The following is a 16,218-nucleotide window of genomic DNA, read 5'->3' as shown; positions in this document are numbered from 1 at the left end:
TCTATTATATTGGATAAATTTGAGTTGTGCCACATTGTTGAATTATTTCTTTTTAGTAATGTATTGATTTTTTTAATTTTTAGTTTTTTTAATGTTTATTTATTTTTGAGAGAGAGACAGACCGTGAGTGGGGGAGGGGCAGAGAGAGAGGGAGACACAGAATCTGAAACAGGCTCCAGGCTCTGAGCTGTCAGCACAGAGCCCAATGAAGGGCTCAAACTCACCACTGTGAGATCATGACCTGAGCTGAAGTTAGATGCTCAACCGACTGAGCCACCCAGGCGCCCCTGTATTTATTGATTTTTAATATGGACTTCTAAGTTCTGGATATATGTCTCTTCAACTTTAGTTTATATTCATTTTACAGTCATATCTCTAGTGTCTCACACAACAGCCCACATAAACTAAGTGCTCAAGTAATTTTGTTGCAAGAATGAATAAATACCCAAGAGGATGGCTATTATCAAAACAACAGAAAACAAAAAATGTTGACAGTAATATGGAGAAATTGGAGCCCTTGTGCATTGTTATTGAGAATGAAAAATAGTATTGCAGTGACTATAGAAAACAGCATGGCACTTTCTTTAAAAAGTAAATGTAGAATTACCATATGATTGAGCAATTCTGCTTCTGAGTATATACCCAAAGAATTGAAAGCAGGGACTTGAACAGATTTGCACACTCATGTCACAGCAGTGTTATCCACAGCATCCAAAAGGTTGAAGCAATGCAAGTGTCCCTTGACGGATGAATAGATAAACAAAATGTGGCACATACATTTAGAATATATAGATAAACAAAATGGAATATTACTCAGCCCGAAGGGCATTCTGACCTGTGCTACAACAGGGATGAAACTTGAAGACATTATGTTAATTAAAATGTTAGTCACAAAAGGACAAATAGTGTATGATTCCCTTTACATGAGGTACCTAGAGTAGCAAAATCACAGAGACGGAAAATAGAATGGTGGTTGCCAGGGGCTGCGGGGGCGGGGGGGGGGGGGAAGAGAGGGACAGAATAGGGAGTTCTTATCTAATGGGTAAAGAGTTTCAGTTTTGGAAAATGAAAAGAATTGTGAAGACTGATGATGGTGATGGTTACATAATAATGTGAATGTACTTAATAGTACTGAACTGTGTGCTTAAAAATGGTCAACATGGTAGGGACGCCCATGTGGCTCAGTTGGTTGAGCGTCCAACTCTTGATTTCGGCTCAGGTCATGATCTCACTGTTCATGGGACTGAGCCCCAAATCAGGCACTATGTTGACAGTGTGGAGCCTGCTTGGGATTCTCTCTCTCCTTCTCTCTCTGCCCCTCTCCTATTCATGCTGTCTCATGCTCTCTCTCTCAAAATAAATAAATAAAACTTTTTTGGGGCGCCTGGGTGGCTCAGTCGGTTGAGCGTCCGACTTCAGCTCAGGTCACGATCTCGCGGTCCGTGAGTTCGAGCCCCGCGTCGGGCTCTGGGCTGATGGCTCAGAGCCTGGAGCCTGCTTCCGATTCTGTGTCTCCCTCTCTCTCTGCCCCTCCCCCGTTCATGCTCTGTCTCTCTCTGTCTCAAAAATAAATAAAAACGTTAAAAAAAAATTTTTTTAAATAAAAAAAATAAAAATAAAAATAAAAAAACTTTTTTAAAAAGGTCAACATGGTAAATTTTGTGTTACATAGGTTTTATCATAATTTTTAAATGTAATCATAAGCCTGAATAAACAATGACTGTTCAAGTTGTCTTAGTCTTTGTAAATTTATATATTTAATACTGACATATACTTATATGTTTAATACATGCATGTACATATATACATCTGCATTATAAAATTCAAGAAGGGTACATCCCACACAGTGTTGTTTCTGGAAAGGGAAAAGGGATTGTGGGGTAAGGTTATGATAGGATAATATCATTTTTTTCAAGTTTATTCATTTTGAGATGGAGCGTGTGAGTGGGGGAAGGGCAGAGAGAATGGGAGACAGAGAACCCCAAGCAGGCTCTGCACTGTCAGTACAGAGCCCGACTCAGGGCTCGAGCTCAAGAACCATGAGATCATGACCTGAGCCAAGATCAAGAGTCAGAAGCTTAACCCACTGAGCCACTTTTTACTCTATAAACCCATGTGTGTTAGTTGAATTTTTTTCATGAAGAATGTATTCATGTATTACTAGTACCTTTTAATAGCAAAGCAAACCCCCTCCCTAACCCCACACTCTCATATTTAAAATACTTTTGTATTGGGGCGCCTGGGTGGCTCAGTCGGTTAAGCGGCCGACTTCGGCTGAGGTCATGATCTCACGGTCCGTGAGTTCGAGCCCCGCATCGGGCTGTGTGCTGACAGCTCAGAGCCTGGAGCCCATTTCAGATTCTGTGTCTCCCTCTCTCTCTGACCTTCCCCTGCTCATGCTCTGTCTCTGTCTCAAAAATAAATAAACGTTAAAAAAAAAGTTTTAAAATACTTTTGTATTTAAGGTTGAAAGGCTCAAAGGAAAGAGTCATGAATCTCAAGAGAATAAGCAACTTGGAAACCACTCCCCTGGGACAACTGTGGGTGCTGAACAGAGAGAACAGGTATTTGAAAGTCTATTCTTTCTGGTTTCATATTTTGAAGTGAGTCCCATTTTTGCAGAGTATACCAGAGCGATTGGTGCTGATCATTTATTACTCTCCTCTTATTGCCTCTTTTTCTATTGCTCAGCCAATTAGAGTGGAGGAAGAAATTGGGGTGCAGAGGATGTGTTTCTGTTCACTTCTTCCCCACAGTGTGAAGAAAGGGATGGATTATTTCTTTTAAAGAAAAGAGGAAAGGAATCTTACAAAGAGACAACCAATTTGAGCATTTTTAATCATCACAATGAAGTTGATTTATAGAATCAACCAATGGTGGGAGAGGGGGTAGTTGGAGCCACACTTAAAGTAATAAACCGGGGTAGAGAACGAGAAAGGCCTAGACGCCATGTACAGTGTCTAGTCTTTTCACTGTGATCGGCATCTGAAGCGGTGGACAAAGTGATCGACTTTAGGGCTGGAATGAAGCAGGAGCCAGTATGTGTTAGATAGGGCTGTTTCAGACACTCAGGGCAAGGAGCTAGACTGCTTTGGGGGGCTTTCCTCTTATATACTTAAGATGAGTGACATCCCTTGTTGCTGAGGGGTCTCATTCACGAGAGCTGTTTTTATTGTAGCTCCCTGGGCCCTATAGCCCAGACCTCTTAGGTATCATGGAAACTACAGCTACAGAATTTCTTGGCTCTGACCCAAGGAGTTAGTGTCCTTTCTTGTCTTCCAAAACCCTTTTCCATATAAGCAGTACATTTTTGTAGGAAAGAAAGGAAGAAAAGCAGGGAATGAGGAGTGGAGGAAAGAAAAGAAGGAATTTACAATCAAGACTGCAGTAACTTTTACCAAAATCATTCCCCAAACACTCAGTAGGGCTCTAGTTACAAGCAAGTTGATTATTAATAACTATTTTGATTAGTTTCTTATTTATCCTTCCAGTATGTCTTTATGCAAATGTAAGAAATTTGAATATTTACTCAGATTTCCTCCTTTCCTGATTTCTTTTTCTTTTTACTTCTGTATCATACAAAAGAGAGATCCTTCTGTATCATACAAAAAAAAGTCTTCCTCATTCTTTTTTCTTTTTAATTTTTTTTTAACATTTATTTATTTTTGAAAGAGAGAGACAGGGCATGAGCAGGGGAGGGGGAGAGAGAGAGAGGGAGACACAGAATCCAAAGCAGGCTCCAGGATCTGAGCTGTTTGTTAGCACAGAGTCCAGCGCCGGGCTTGAACTCACAAATTGCAAGACCACGACCTGAGCTGAAGTCAGACGCTCAACCAACTGAGCCACCCAGGCACCCCAAGTTTTCCTCATTCTTTAGAGCAGTGTAGCTTTCTATTGTGTGGATGTACTACATTTAACCAGTCTCTTCTGATGAACACTTGGGTTGTTTCTAGTCTTTTGCACATGTATGCAGGTGTTTCTGTAGGATAGAGTCGCAGAAATGGGATTATGGGATTAGAGATTAGATACATCTGTAATTTGGGTAGATATTGCCCGATATCCCTCAGAGAGAATTATACCAGTTTCCTCTCCCTCAGCAATGCATGTGAAAACCACTTTGGTAAAAAATGCACCAACTGAATATATTGTCAAAATTTTGTGTTTTTACTAAATGAGAGCTGAGAATGGGTATCCAAATGTAGTTTTCATGTTTATTTATCTATTTACAGTAAGACTGAGCATTTTTCATATGTTTAAAAGTTATTTGTATTTCTTTTCTAAAATAGCTTGATTGAAATACCTAATACGATACAGACATACATATTTTAAGAGTTGAGTTCAATGAGATTTGACAGGTGCATACACCTGTATAACCACAACCGACCACTGCAATCAAGAAAGAAAACACATTCGTTAGCCTAACATATTCATTAGCTCCCTCCCCCTTTGCCATCACACCCCTCCCTGCCCTGTCCCCACTCCACCACTTCCTGTTATAATACGTTTTCAGAATTTCTAATAAATAGAATCATCTGGTATATACTCTTTTGTGTTTGGCTTCTTTCACTTGAAATGATGCTTTTGAGATTTATCCACGTTGCTGCCTGTGTCAAGAGTTCATTTTTTATATTGCTGAGTAATATCCCTGTATGTGGATATACCATAAACTATTTGTCTACCCACTGGTTGATAGAACATTCAGATTATTTTCAGGTTTTGACTGTTATAAAATAAAGCTGTCACTAGTATCCTCATACCAGGTTTTTTTTTTTTTTCATCTTGGATAAATACCTAGTAGTGGAATTATCAAGTCATAGAGTCAGTGCATGTTTAACTGTATGAAAAACTGCCAGACTGCTTTCCAAAGTAGTGGTACTAGTTTACATTCCCATTGACGATGGTATGGAAGTTTCAGTTGCTTCCTCATCTTCAACAACATTGTTATTGTCAGTCTTGTGAATTCTAGACATTCTAGTGGACACGTAATGGTATCTCACGGTGCTTTTAATTTGACTTTTGAGAGTATCTAATGACAATGAGTATGTTTTGATGTGTTTATTGGCCATTAGTGTATGTTCTTTTATGAAACCTCTGTTCAAATATTTTGCTCGTTTTTAATTCAGGTATTTATATTAAGTTGTAGGAATTCTTTCTATTTTTTGGATAACTGTCCTTCATTAGATAGATGTATTTTAAATATTTTCTCTCAGTCTGTGGCTTGTCTTTTCGTCTTTTAAAACAGTGTTTTATGAAGAGTAGTTGTTTTAAAATTTTGATGGATCCCAATTCATCAAATTTTTCTTTTATCATTTTATGATAGGACATAAAAGCCATCTAAGAACCAAGGACACAAAATATTTCTCCTCTCTTTTCTTCTAAAGGTTTTATAGTTTGAGCTTCTACATTTAGATTTATGATCCATCGAGATAATTTTTGTATATGATGTGATGTAAGGGTTGAGATTCATTTATTTCCAAATGTATATCCAATTATTCTAGAACCATTTATTGGAAAGAGAGTTATTTCCTTATCGAATTACTTTGGCTCCTTTAGCAAAAATTAGTTATACAGCTCAGTTTCTGGACTCTATTCTGTTCCATTAATCTACGTTTATTCTTAAATAATGCCATGCTGTTGTTTTATTGTAAGTCTTAAAATCAGAAAGAAAACCTTTCCAACTCTGTTTTTCTTTTTTAAAATTGTTTGGACTGTTCTAGGTCCTTTGCATTCCCATATATATTTTATTTTTTAATGTGTATTTATTTATTTTTGAGAGAGAGAGAGAGAGCAAACATGAGCAGGAGAGGGGCAGAGAGAGGGGGAGAGAGAGAATCCTAAGCAGGCTCTGCACTGTAGCAGGCTCTGCACTGACGGTGCAGAGCCCAACGCAGGGCTCAAACTCACAAACCATGAAGTCATGACTTGAGCTGAAATCAAGAGTAGGAAACTTAACCGACTGAGCCACCCAGGTACTCCCCTATATACATTTTAGAATGAGCTTGTCAGTTTTGACAAAAATGCCATGTAGGATTTTGATTGGAATGGCATTGAATGTTCAGATCAACTGAGGAAGAATTTATATTTTAACAACATTGGGTCCACCAATGTATTAACATGGTCTATATCTTTCCATTTATTTGGGTCTTTAATTTGTCTCAGCAATGTTTTGTAGTTTTCAGCACACAGTTCTTACCTATGTAGAATTACATTTATTCTTTAAAAAAAATGGAAGTATAATTTACATTGCCATAAAATTCACCCTTTTAAAGTGTACAGTGCAGTGAATTTTAGTATACTCACAAAGTTATGCAATTATCACTACTGTCTAATTTCAGAACATTTTTATCTCCCCCAAAGAAACCCCATATCCATTAGTAGTCATTCTCCATTCCCTTAGCCCCCAGCCTCTTGGCAACTACTGATTTACTTTTTGTCTCTAAGAATTTGCCTATCCGGGTACATTTCATGCAAATGGAATCATAAAATATGTGGTCTTCTGCATCTGGCTTCTTTCACCTTAGCATAATATTTTCAAGACTCAAGCCTATCATAGCATAGGTAAGTGCTTTATCTCTTTTTTGTGGCTAAATAATATTTCATTGCATGGATTATACCACATTTTGTTTTTCCATTCGTCAATTGAGGGGCATTTGGTAGTTCCCACTTTGTGGCTATTTTGAATAATGCAAACTTTTTGTGTGGACATGTTTTCATTTCTTTTGGGTATGTACTTAGGAGTGAAATTGCTAGGTCATATGTTAACTCTCTGTTTACCCTTTTGAAGAAATGCCAGGCTGTTTTCCAAAGCAGTTGTTCCATATAATATTCCCATCAGCAGTGTATAAGAATTCCAGCTTCCCCACATCTTCACCAATATTTGTTATAGTCTTATCTTTTTTATTATAGCTATCCTAGTGGGTGTGAAGTAGGATCTTAATGTAATTTTGATTTGTGTTTCCTGTGTAATCTTGAACATCTTTTCTTACGCTTATTGGCCATTTGTATATCTTCTTTAGAAAATGTCTATTCATGGGGTGACTCAGTGGCTCAGTCTTTTAAGCATCCAACTCTTCACTTCAGCTCAGGTCATGATCTCATGCTTTGTGGGATCATGCCCATGTTGGGCTCTGTGCTGACAGGGTGGAGCCTGCTTGGGATTCTCTCTCTCCCTCATTCTCTGCCTCTCCCCTGCTCACATGTGTGTGTGTGCGCACTCACACGCACTCACGCATGCACACACGCGAGCTTGCTCTCTCTCAAGATAAATAAATAAAGGGGTGCCTGGGTGGCTCAGTCGGTTGAGCGTCCGACTTTGGCTCAGGTCATGATCTCACTGCTCGTGAGTTCGAGCCCTGCATTGGGTCCTGTGCTGACAGCTCAGAGCCTGGAGCCCGTTTCAGATTCTGTGTCTCCCTCTCGCTCTGACCCTTCCCTGCTCATGCTCTGTCTCTCTATGTCTCTCAAAAATGAATAAACGTTAAAAAAAATTTTTTTAAGATAAATAAGCATTAAAAAAAGAAAATGCCTATTCATATTCTTTGCCAGTTTTAATGGAGTTGTCTTTTTATTGCAAGAGCTCTTTATATACTCTATTTATTATCTCTGTCATGGACTGAATTGTGCCTCCATTGAAATATGTTGAAGTCCTAACCCCCAGTACCTGTGAACACGACCTCATTTGGATACAGGGTCTTTGCAAATGCAGTAAAGTTAAGATGAGGTCATTAGGATGGGCCCTAATCCAATATGACTGGCGTACCTGTGAGAAGAGGAAATGCTATGTGAAGACAGAGACACACAGGGAGTGCCATGTGATGACAGATGGAGAGATTAGAGGGATGCAGGTACAAGCCAAGACATGCCAAGGATTGACAGCCACCACCAGAAGCTAGAAGAGGCAAGGAAAGATTCTACCCAGAGTCTCAAAGGGAACATTGCTTTGATAATAGCTTGACTTCAGAGTTCCAGCCTCCAGAGTGATGAGGAATAAATTTCTGTCGTTTTAAGCTACCCAGTTTGTGGTACTTTGTTATGGCAGCCCGCAGAAACTCGTTGACATTTTGGTACCAAAAAGTGAGGTACCTTCTATAACAAATAGCTAAAACAGTAGAAGTGGCTTTGTACTTGTATTACATGTGGAAGCTGGAGTAATGTTGGGGTGCTAGATAGAAAAAGCTTAAATTGCCTTGAAGGGATTGTTGGTATAAATACAGACTTAAAGGTGATTCTGGTGAGAGTTCATGCAGAAGTGAGACTATAGGGAAAGCGTCTGTCTCTCAGAGAATACGTAGATTGCCATGATCGGAATGTTGCTTAGAAGCATGAACTTTGAAGCTGCTTCTGGTGAGGCCTCAGAGAGCAGTGAGGAACATGCCCTATTTGACTCTGAAGAAGAGATGATCCTTGTTATAAAGTAGCAGAGAACGTAGTTGAATTATGTTTTGCCACTGAGTGGAAAGTAGAACCTGGAAGTGGTGAACTTGGATATTTAACTGTGGTGATTTCTGAACAAAATGTATAAGGTGTGGCCTGTTTTCACCGTGATGCTTATGGTACAATATGAGAGGAAAGAGATAAATTGAATGAACTTCAATAAAAAAGAACAACACTCGATGTTATAAATCCTATAATATATTGTTAATTATTTTTGCTTAAGCCTTTTAAGGGGAAAACAAAAGTATTTCGTATTTAACCACATACTGACCACTTCTAGAGTTCACCATTGCTTTGCATAGATCCAAGTTTCTACCTGGTACCATACTTCTTTAGCCTAAAGACCATGATTCAACATTTCTCCTGGTATAGATCTACTAGTGATCAACTTTTTGTTTTTTTTCCCTTTTGTCTGCAAAAGTCTTTGTTCTACTTTTGTTTTTCAAAAATGTTTGTTACTGTGATAAAATACACATAACTATTTTTAAGTGTACAGTTCAATGATAGTAAGCACATTCACAATGTTGTGCAGCTATTACTAACATCTACGTCCAGAACTCCTTTCATCTTGCAAACCTGAAACTGTGTATTCATTAACCAATAATTCCCTCTTCTGCCCTTCCTCCCAGCCCCTGGTAACCGCCATTCTATTTTCTGTCTCTATGATTTGGACTACTCTAGGTACCTCAGATAAGGGGAATCATATTCACTATTTGTCCTTTGGTGACTCACATTTCAATTAGCATGATATCTTCCAAGTTTCATCCCTGTTGTACCACATGTCAGAATGCCCTTCCTATTTCAGGCTGAAATTCCATTGTATTGCCACATTTTGTTTATCTATTCATCCATCAAGGGACACTTGAGCTGCTTCAACCTTTGGGCTGTTGTGGATAACACTGCGATGAACACAAGTGTGCACATATCCATTCAAGTCCCTGCTTTCAATTCTTTGGGGTATATACCTTGATGTGGAATTGCTGGATTATAGTAACTGGCTTTCATTTTGTTGAAGAACCATCATACCATTTTCCACCGTTTACTTTCTCACTAACAGTTTCACAAGGGTTCCAATTTCTCTATATCACCTTCAACAACACCTATTTTCTGTGGTTTTGGTGGTAGCTATCCTAATGAATACAGGGTAGTTTCTCATTGTGGTTTGAGTTGCATTTACCTAATAATTAATATGTTAAACATCTTTTCATGTGTTTATTGATCAATCATATGTCATCATTGGAGAAATATCTATTCAAGTCCTTTGAGTATTTTAAAATCAGGTTGTTGTTATGTTGTTGAGTTTTCGGAGCTCTTTATATTTTCTGCTTATATCAATCCCTTATCAGATATATAATTGCAAATATTTTTCCATTCCATAGGTTGGAATCTGTGTTTTCATTTCATTTCATCTGTGTTGATGCACAAAAAATTCTAAATTTCATGGTCAGTTCGTCTATTTTTTCTTTTATTGCCTGTGCCTTTGATGTCATATCCAAGAAATCATTGCCAAATTTAATGTTATAAAGCCTTTTGCATGTTTTCTTCTATGAGCTTTATAGTTTTACATCTTATATTTAAATCTTTGATTCATTTTTAGTTAATTTTTATATATGCTGTTAGGATACAACTTCATTCTTTTTGTAAATGGATGTCCAATTTTTTCAGCATCATTTGTTGAAAAGACTGGTCTTTTCCCATTGAGTGGTCTTGGCGCATTTGTCAAAAATCATTTGACCATATCGGGACACCTGGGTGGCTCAGTCAGTTGAGCGACTGACTTCAGCTCAGGTCATGATCTCACAGTCTGAGTTCGAGCCCCGCATCGGGCTCTATGCTGACAGCTCAGGGTCTGGAGCCTGCTTCGGATTCTGTGTCTCCCTCTCTCTCTGCCCCTCCCCTGCTCATGCTCTGTCTGTCTCTCTCTCTGTCAAAAGTAAATAAACATTTAAAAAAAATCATTTGACCATATACATGCAGGTTTATTTTGGGGCTCTGTATTCTGTTCCATTGGCCTATATGTCTGTATTTATGCCTGTACCACACTGTTTTGACTACTCTGGCTTTGTACTAAATTTTTAAGACATGTTTATTTTGAGTGAGAGAGAGAGAGAGAGAGAGAGTGCATGCTCATGCGCATGTAAGCGGGGGAGAGGCAGAGAGCGAGAGAGAGAGAGAGAGAGCGAGAGAGAGAGAATCCCAAGCAGGCTCCATGCTGTCAGCACAGAGCTCCAGCACAAAGCATCATGGGGCTCAGTCCCACAAACTGTGAGATCATGACCTGAACAGAAATCAAGAGTTGGACCCTTAACTGACTGAGCCACCCAGGCACCCTGCATATTTTAAAATCAGGAAGTATAAGTCCTGAAGCTTTGTTCTTCTTTTTCAAGATGGTTTTAGCTGTTCAGCATCCCTTGAAATTCCATATGAATTTTAAGATGGGTTTTTCTATTTCTGCAAAAAAAAAAAATGTCATTGGGATTCTGATAGAGACTGCATTGAATCTTCAGATTGCTTTAGATAGTATTGACATCTTAATAATATTAAGTCTTCCAATCCATGAACATGGAATGTGTTTCCATTACTTTCTCTTCTTTAATTTTTTTCAGCAATGATTTCTAGTTTTTATTGTACAAGTCTTTCACCTCCTTGGTTAAATTAATTCCTAACTATTTTTTTGATGCTACTATAAATAGAAGTGTTTTTGTAATTTCCTTTTCAGATCGCTCATTGCTACCATGTAGAAGTGTGACTGAGTTTTGTGTGTTGACTATGTGTCTTGCTGCTTGGCTAAATTCATTTATTAAGTCTAACTGTGGAATCTTTAAGGTTTCCTACATATAAGATTATATCATCTGCAAACAGAGATAATTTTGCTTCTTCTTCTCCAGTTTGGACGTCTTTTATTTATTTTTTTCTTGCTTAATTGCTCTGGCTAGAATTTCCAATACTATGTTGAATAGAAATGGTGAAAGTTTGTTCCTGATCTTACAGGGAAAGCTTTCAGTCTTTGACCATTGAATATGATGTTCACCGTGGGTTTCTTATAAATCTTTATTATGTTGAGATAGTTTTCTTCTTTTCCTAGATTATTTTGTGGTTTGTTGTCATTGTTGTTGTTGTTTTAAGTAGGATCTATGCCAAGCATGGAGCCCAATGCAGGGTTTGAACTCACAACCCTGAGATCAAGACCTAACCGAAAATCAAGAGTCAGACACTTAACCAACTGAGGCATCCAGGCGCCCCTCTTTAATGTTTTTTTAATCATGAAACGGTGTTGAATCCTGTCAAATGCTTTTTCTGCACCAATTAGATGATCATGTCAATGTTCCTTCATACTTTTAATGTGGTGTATCACAATGATTAATTTCTGTATATTGAACCATACTTACATTTCAGGAATAGATCTCACTTGGTTATGGTGTATATCCTTTCTAACATGATGTTAAATTCATTTTGATAATATTTTTTGAGGATTTTTACATCAATTCTCATAAAGGATATTGGTCTGTAGTTTTTTCTTCCTTATAGTATCTTTGTCTGGCTTTCATGGCAGGGTAAGCTGACCTCACTGGGTGAGTTAGAAAGTGTTTCTTCCCTTTCAAGTTTTGGGAAAAGTTTGAGAAGACTTGGTGTTAGTTCTTTTTTTAATGTTTGGTAGAATATACCAGTGAGGCCATCAGGCCTGAGACCTTTCTCTGTACTGGAGATTTTTGATTACTGACTCAGTATCCTTACACATTATAGGTCTATTCAAATTTTCTGTTTCTTTATGATTCAGTCTTTGTTGGTTTTGTGTTTCTAGGAATTTGTCCATTTCATGTATGTTGTCTAATTTATTGTGTACAATTGTTCGGAGTACTCTTTTTTTAAATGTTTTTATTTATTTTTGAGAGAGAGAGAGAGAGAGAGAGAGAGAGAGCGTGCGCGCACAAGTGGGGGAGGGGCAGAGAGAGAGAGGGAGAAACAGAATCTGAAGCAGGCTCCAGGCTCCAAGCTGTCAGCACAGAGCCCGATGCAGGGCTCGAACTCATGAACTGCAAGATCATGACCTGAACTGAAGCTGGAAGCTCAACCAACTGAGCCATCCAGGTGCTCCTGTTCAGAGTACTCTTATAATTTTTTTTTTTTAATTTCTGTAGAATCAGTAGTAATATACTCATTTTCAACTCTTACTTTAGTAATTTGAGTCTTTTTTTTTTCTTAGTCTCGGTGAAGATTTGTCAATTTTGTTCATCGTTTCAAATAACGAATTTTTGGTTTCACTGATTTTATATATTGATTTTCTATTCTTTATTTTATCTGTGCTCTAACCTTTATTATTTCTTTCTACTATGTCTGGATTTAATTTGTTGTTCTTTTCATACTTTCTTAAATTATAAAGTTAGGTTGTTGATTTCAAATCTTTCTTGTTCTTTAATGTGAGCATTTATTGCTATAAATTTCCCCCTTTTATTACTTCTCTTAAGTTTTGCTATGTTGAACTTTCATTTTCATTCATCTCTGGGTATTTCCTAATCTCTCTTGTGATATCTTCTTTGATCCATTGGTTGTTTAAAAGTAAGTTGTTTAATTTCCACAAATATGTGAATTTTCCAGTTTTCCTTCTGTTCTTAATTTCTGTCTCCATCCTACTGTGATCAGAGAAGATACTTTGTATTACCATATTACCAATCTGTCTTTTAAAATCTGTTAAGATTTAGTCTGTGGCCTAAAATATGGTCTGTCCTGGAGAATGACCTGTGTGCATTTGAGAAGGATGAGTACTTTGTTGTCATTGAGTAGAGTGTCCTGTATGTCTGTTAAATATTACTGCTTTATTGTGTTGTTCAAGTCCTGTTTCCTTACTTATTTTATATCTGGCTGTTCTATCCATTATTGAAAGTAGGATATTGAGGGGTACCTGGATGACTCAGTCATTAAGCATCTGACTTCAGCTCAGGTCATGATCTCATAGTTTGTGAGTTCGAGTCCCACATCGGGGGAGCTTGAGCCCCACTTTGAGTAAAAACATGAACCCCAGGTGAGCCCTGCTTCTCTCTCTCTCTCTCTCTCTCTCTCTCTCTCTGCCCCTTGATAACTTGCACCCTCTCTCTCAATCAAAAAGAAAAAGAAAGAAAGAAAGAAAGAAAGAAAGAAAGAAAGAAAGAAAGGTATTGAAGTCTCCAATTCTTGTTGTAGAAACGTCTCCATCTTCTTTCAGTTTGGCCAATTTTTGCCTTATATATTTTGGTTGGTGATTAGGTACTATTATATCTTATTGCTGTATTGAATGTTTTATTAATATATAATGTCCTTCTTTGTCTCTTGTAATCTTTTTTGATTTAAAGTCTATTTTGTCTGATATTAGTTTAACTAGCCCTGCCATCTTTTGGTTACTGTTTGCATGAAAAACTTTTTTTATCCTTTATCTTGCAACCTGTTTGCATCTATGAATCTGAAGTGAATCTTGTGTGGACAGTATATAGTTGGATCATGTTTTGTTTTTATTCATGATACCAATGTCTGTCTTTTGATTGTAGAGATAATTATCTTAAATTTAAAGTAATTATTACAGTAGGACTTTTGTCATTTTGCCATGTTTCTATGTACATTATAGCTCTTTGTCCCCCTCATTTCCTGCATTATTGTCTCTCTTGTGTATAGTTGATTTTTTGGTAATAAAACATGTTAATTCCTTTTCATTTCCTTTTGAGTATACTCTATAACTATTTTCTTTGTGGTTACCATAGGGATTACATTTAACATGCTAAAGTTATAACACTCTAATTTGACTTTATGCCAGCTTAACTGTAATAGTATGCAAAAATTCTGCTCATTTACAGCTCTGCTCTCAGTAACTGACATCACAAAATTACATTTTTATATATTGTGTCCAAAAACATGAACTAATAATTGCTTTTTTAAATGTATTAGTCTCTTAAATTACATAGAAACCAAATTATGGAATTAGAATGAAAGTTACAATAATACTAGCTTTTAGGCTAATAATTTTAAACAATATATTCATCTCTTAAATCATGTGGAAAAAAAGTTGAGTTTTAAACCATTGTTACTATAATACTAGCTTTTATAATTGCCCGTGTATTTACCTTTACAGAGATGTTTATCTCTTCATATGGCTTTGAGTTACTGTCTGGTATCTTTTCATTTCAACCCGCAGGACTCCCTTTAGGATTTCTCACAGGGAAGGTCTACTAGTAACAAACTCCCTCAGCTTTTATTTATCTGTGAATGTCTTAATTTCATTCTCACTCTTGAAAGGACAGTTTTGTTGGATATAGAACTCTTGGCTGACAGGTTTTTCCTTTTAGCATTTTGAATATATCAGCCCATGGCCTTCTGACCTCCAAAGTTTCTGATGAGAAATCTGCTCAATAATTGAGGATTATTGAGGATCTTATTGAGGATCTCCTGTAAGTGACAAGTCACTTCTCTCTTGCTGCAGTTGAGATTATCTCTTTGCCTTTGCCTTTCAATAGTTTAATTATAATGTGTCTTGGTGTGGGTCTCCTTGATTTCATCTTTCTTGCAGTTCATTGAGCTTCTTGGATGCTTATATTCATGTCTTTAAACAAATGGTCATTTTCTTTTGTCTTTGATGGTGACCATGACTGTGGCCCATTCCTGTTCTGTCACCCATATATCCACTGAAAGGAGACTGATCTGGGAAGCAGGCACCAAGACAAACCTAGAATTACAGGAGAGTTATTGGGGGGTGGTACCTGAGAAGGATCAGGGAAGGGCAGACATGGGCTAGCAAAGCCTTTAGATCATGATTCAGGTCTGATATCTGTTAAAGAAGAGGGAGACGGAAGGAAGATTGGAAGGAAGAACCTCAGCCTGTGGTGTAGTTCTGAGAAGTCTCATTCAGACCAACAGGGCTTTGGCTCTGTGATAACCTGTGACGAAATTCCACATTAACCAGAAATGGCCAGGCCTTAATATCCCTAACCATGCTCAGTTGTTCACTGGAGGATGCCTGGGAAGTGTGCGCCAAGTTCTTTCCTGAAGAGAGAGATACCTACCAGGGGTACAGTTACATGTGGCCCTCTGTATCACAGAATCCTTTTTTTCTTTTTTTATGTTTATTTTGAGAGAGAGAGAAAGATCGCTGGTGGGGGGTGGGGGTGGGGCGGGAGAGAGAGAGGGAGACACAGAATCCAAAGCAGGCTCCAGGCTTCGAGCTGTCAGCACAGAGCCCAATGCAGGGCTCAAACCCACAAACTGGGAGATCATGACCTGAGACAAAGTTGGACACTCAACCAAACCCAGGCACCCCACAGAATTCTGGATGGTAGAAAAGATTCTTGTAGAGTAACTGGTAAATCTACCTCCCTCTATGATAGATGTTATCTATGACATTCTGAATAAATGAGCATCTGTCTTATTTTAAAACTTGTTTAGAAAAGAAAACACATTTTCCTATCATGTTTAATATTAAATACCAGGGTTTTTTTCTGTCTGATCTTAGTCCTACAGCTATGGTATAAGCCAGTTTTCTTTACCTTGTCATCAAGACTTGAAATATGTGTGGATTTCTAAAATAATAAAGATTTATATTGACTTTTAATGATCCTTTCATTTCATCCCACATAGAGCCCCCTGGAAGGGGCTAAGAAGGAACATTGTAAATATATGGTTCTTCCCTTTAAGAGTGTTTACAAATAGAAGTCTTTCAAATTAGAAAAGGTATTCAATGAATAAGTAATAAATTATAGTTAAATGGCCTTTTAAAGTCATTTCTTGGGGCGCCTTGGTGGTTCAGTCAGTTGGGCATCCGACTTC

At 37.7% G+C, this 16,218-nt stretch overlaps 1 protein-coding gene across 11 annotated transcripts in view; it reads left to right on the top strand.

The window, feature by feature from the left end:
- Positions 1-16,218, top strand: part of CCDC30 (coiled-coil domain containing 30) — a 132,925-nt gene that overhangs the window by 37,371 nt on the left and 79,336 nt on the right. For all 11 annotated transcript variants that reach the window (XM_019429207.2, XM_019429211.2, XM_019429208.2 and 8 more), the window contains one exon: positions 2,466-2,564. In XM_019429207.2, the coding sequence (XP_019284752.2) occupies positions 2,466-2,564 (99 nt within the window). The remainder of the gene's footprint in view (positions 1-2,465; positions 2,565-16,218) is intronic.

Source organism: Panthera pardus, unplaced genomic scaffold, assembly GCF_024362965.1.
Source record: "Panthera pardus isolate Hobbes unplaced genomic scaffold, ASM2436296v1 HiC_scaffold_11, whole genome shotgun sequence".
In the NCBI taxonomy this organism is placed as follows: domain Eukaryota; kingdom Metazoa; phylum Chordata; class Mammalia; order Carnivora; family Felidae; genus Panthera; species Panthera pardus.
This window is presented reverse-complemented; position numbering and strand designations above follow the sequence as displayed.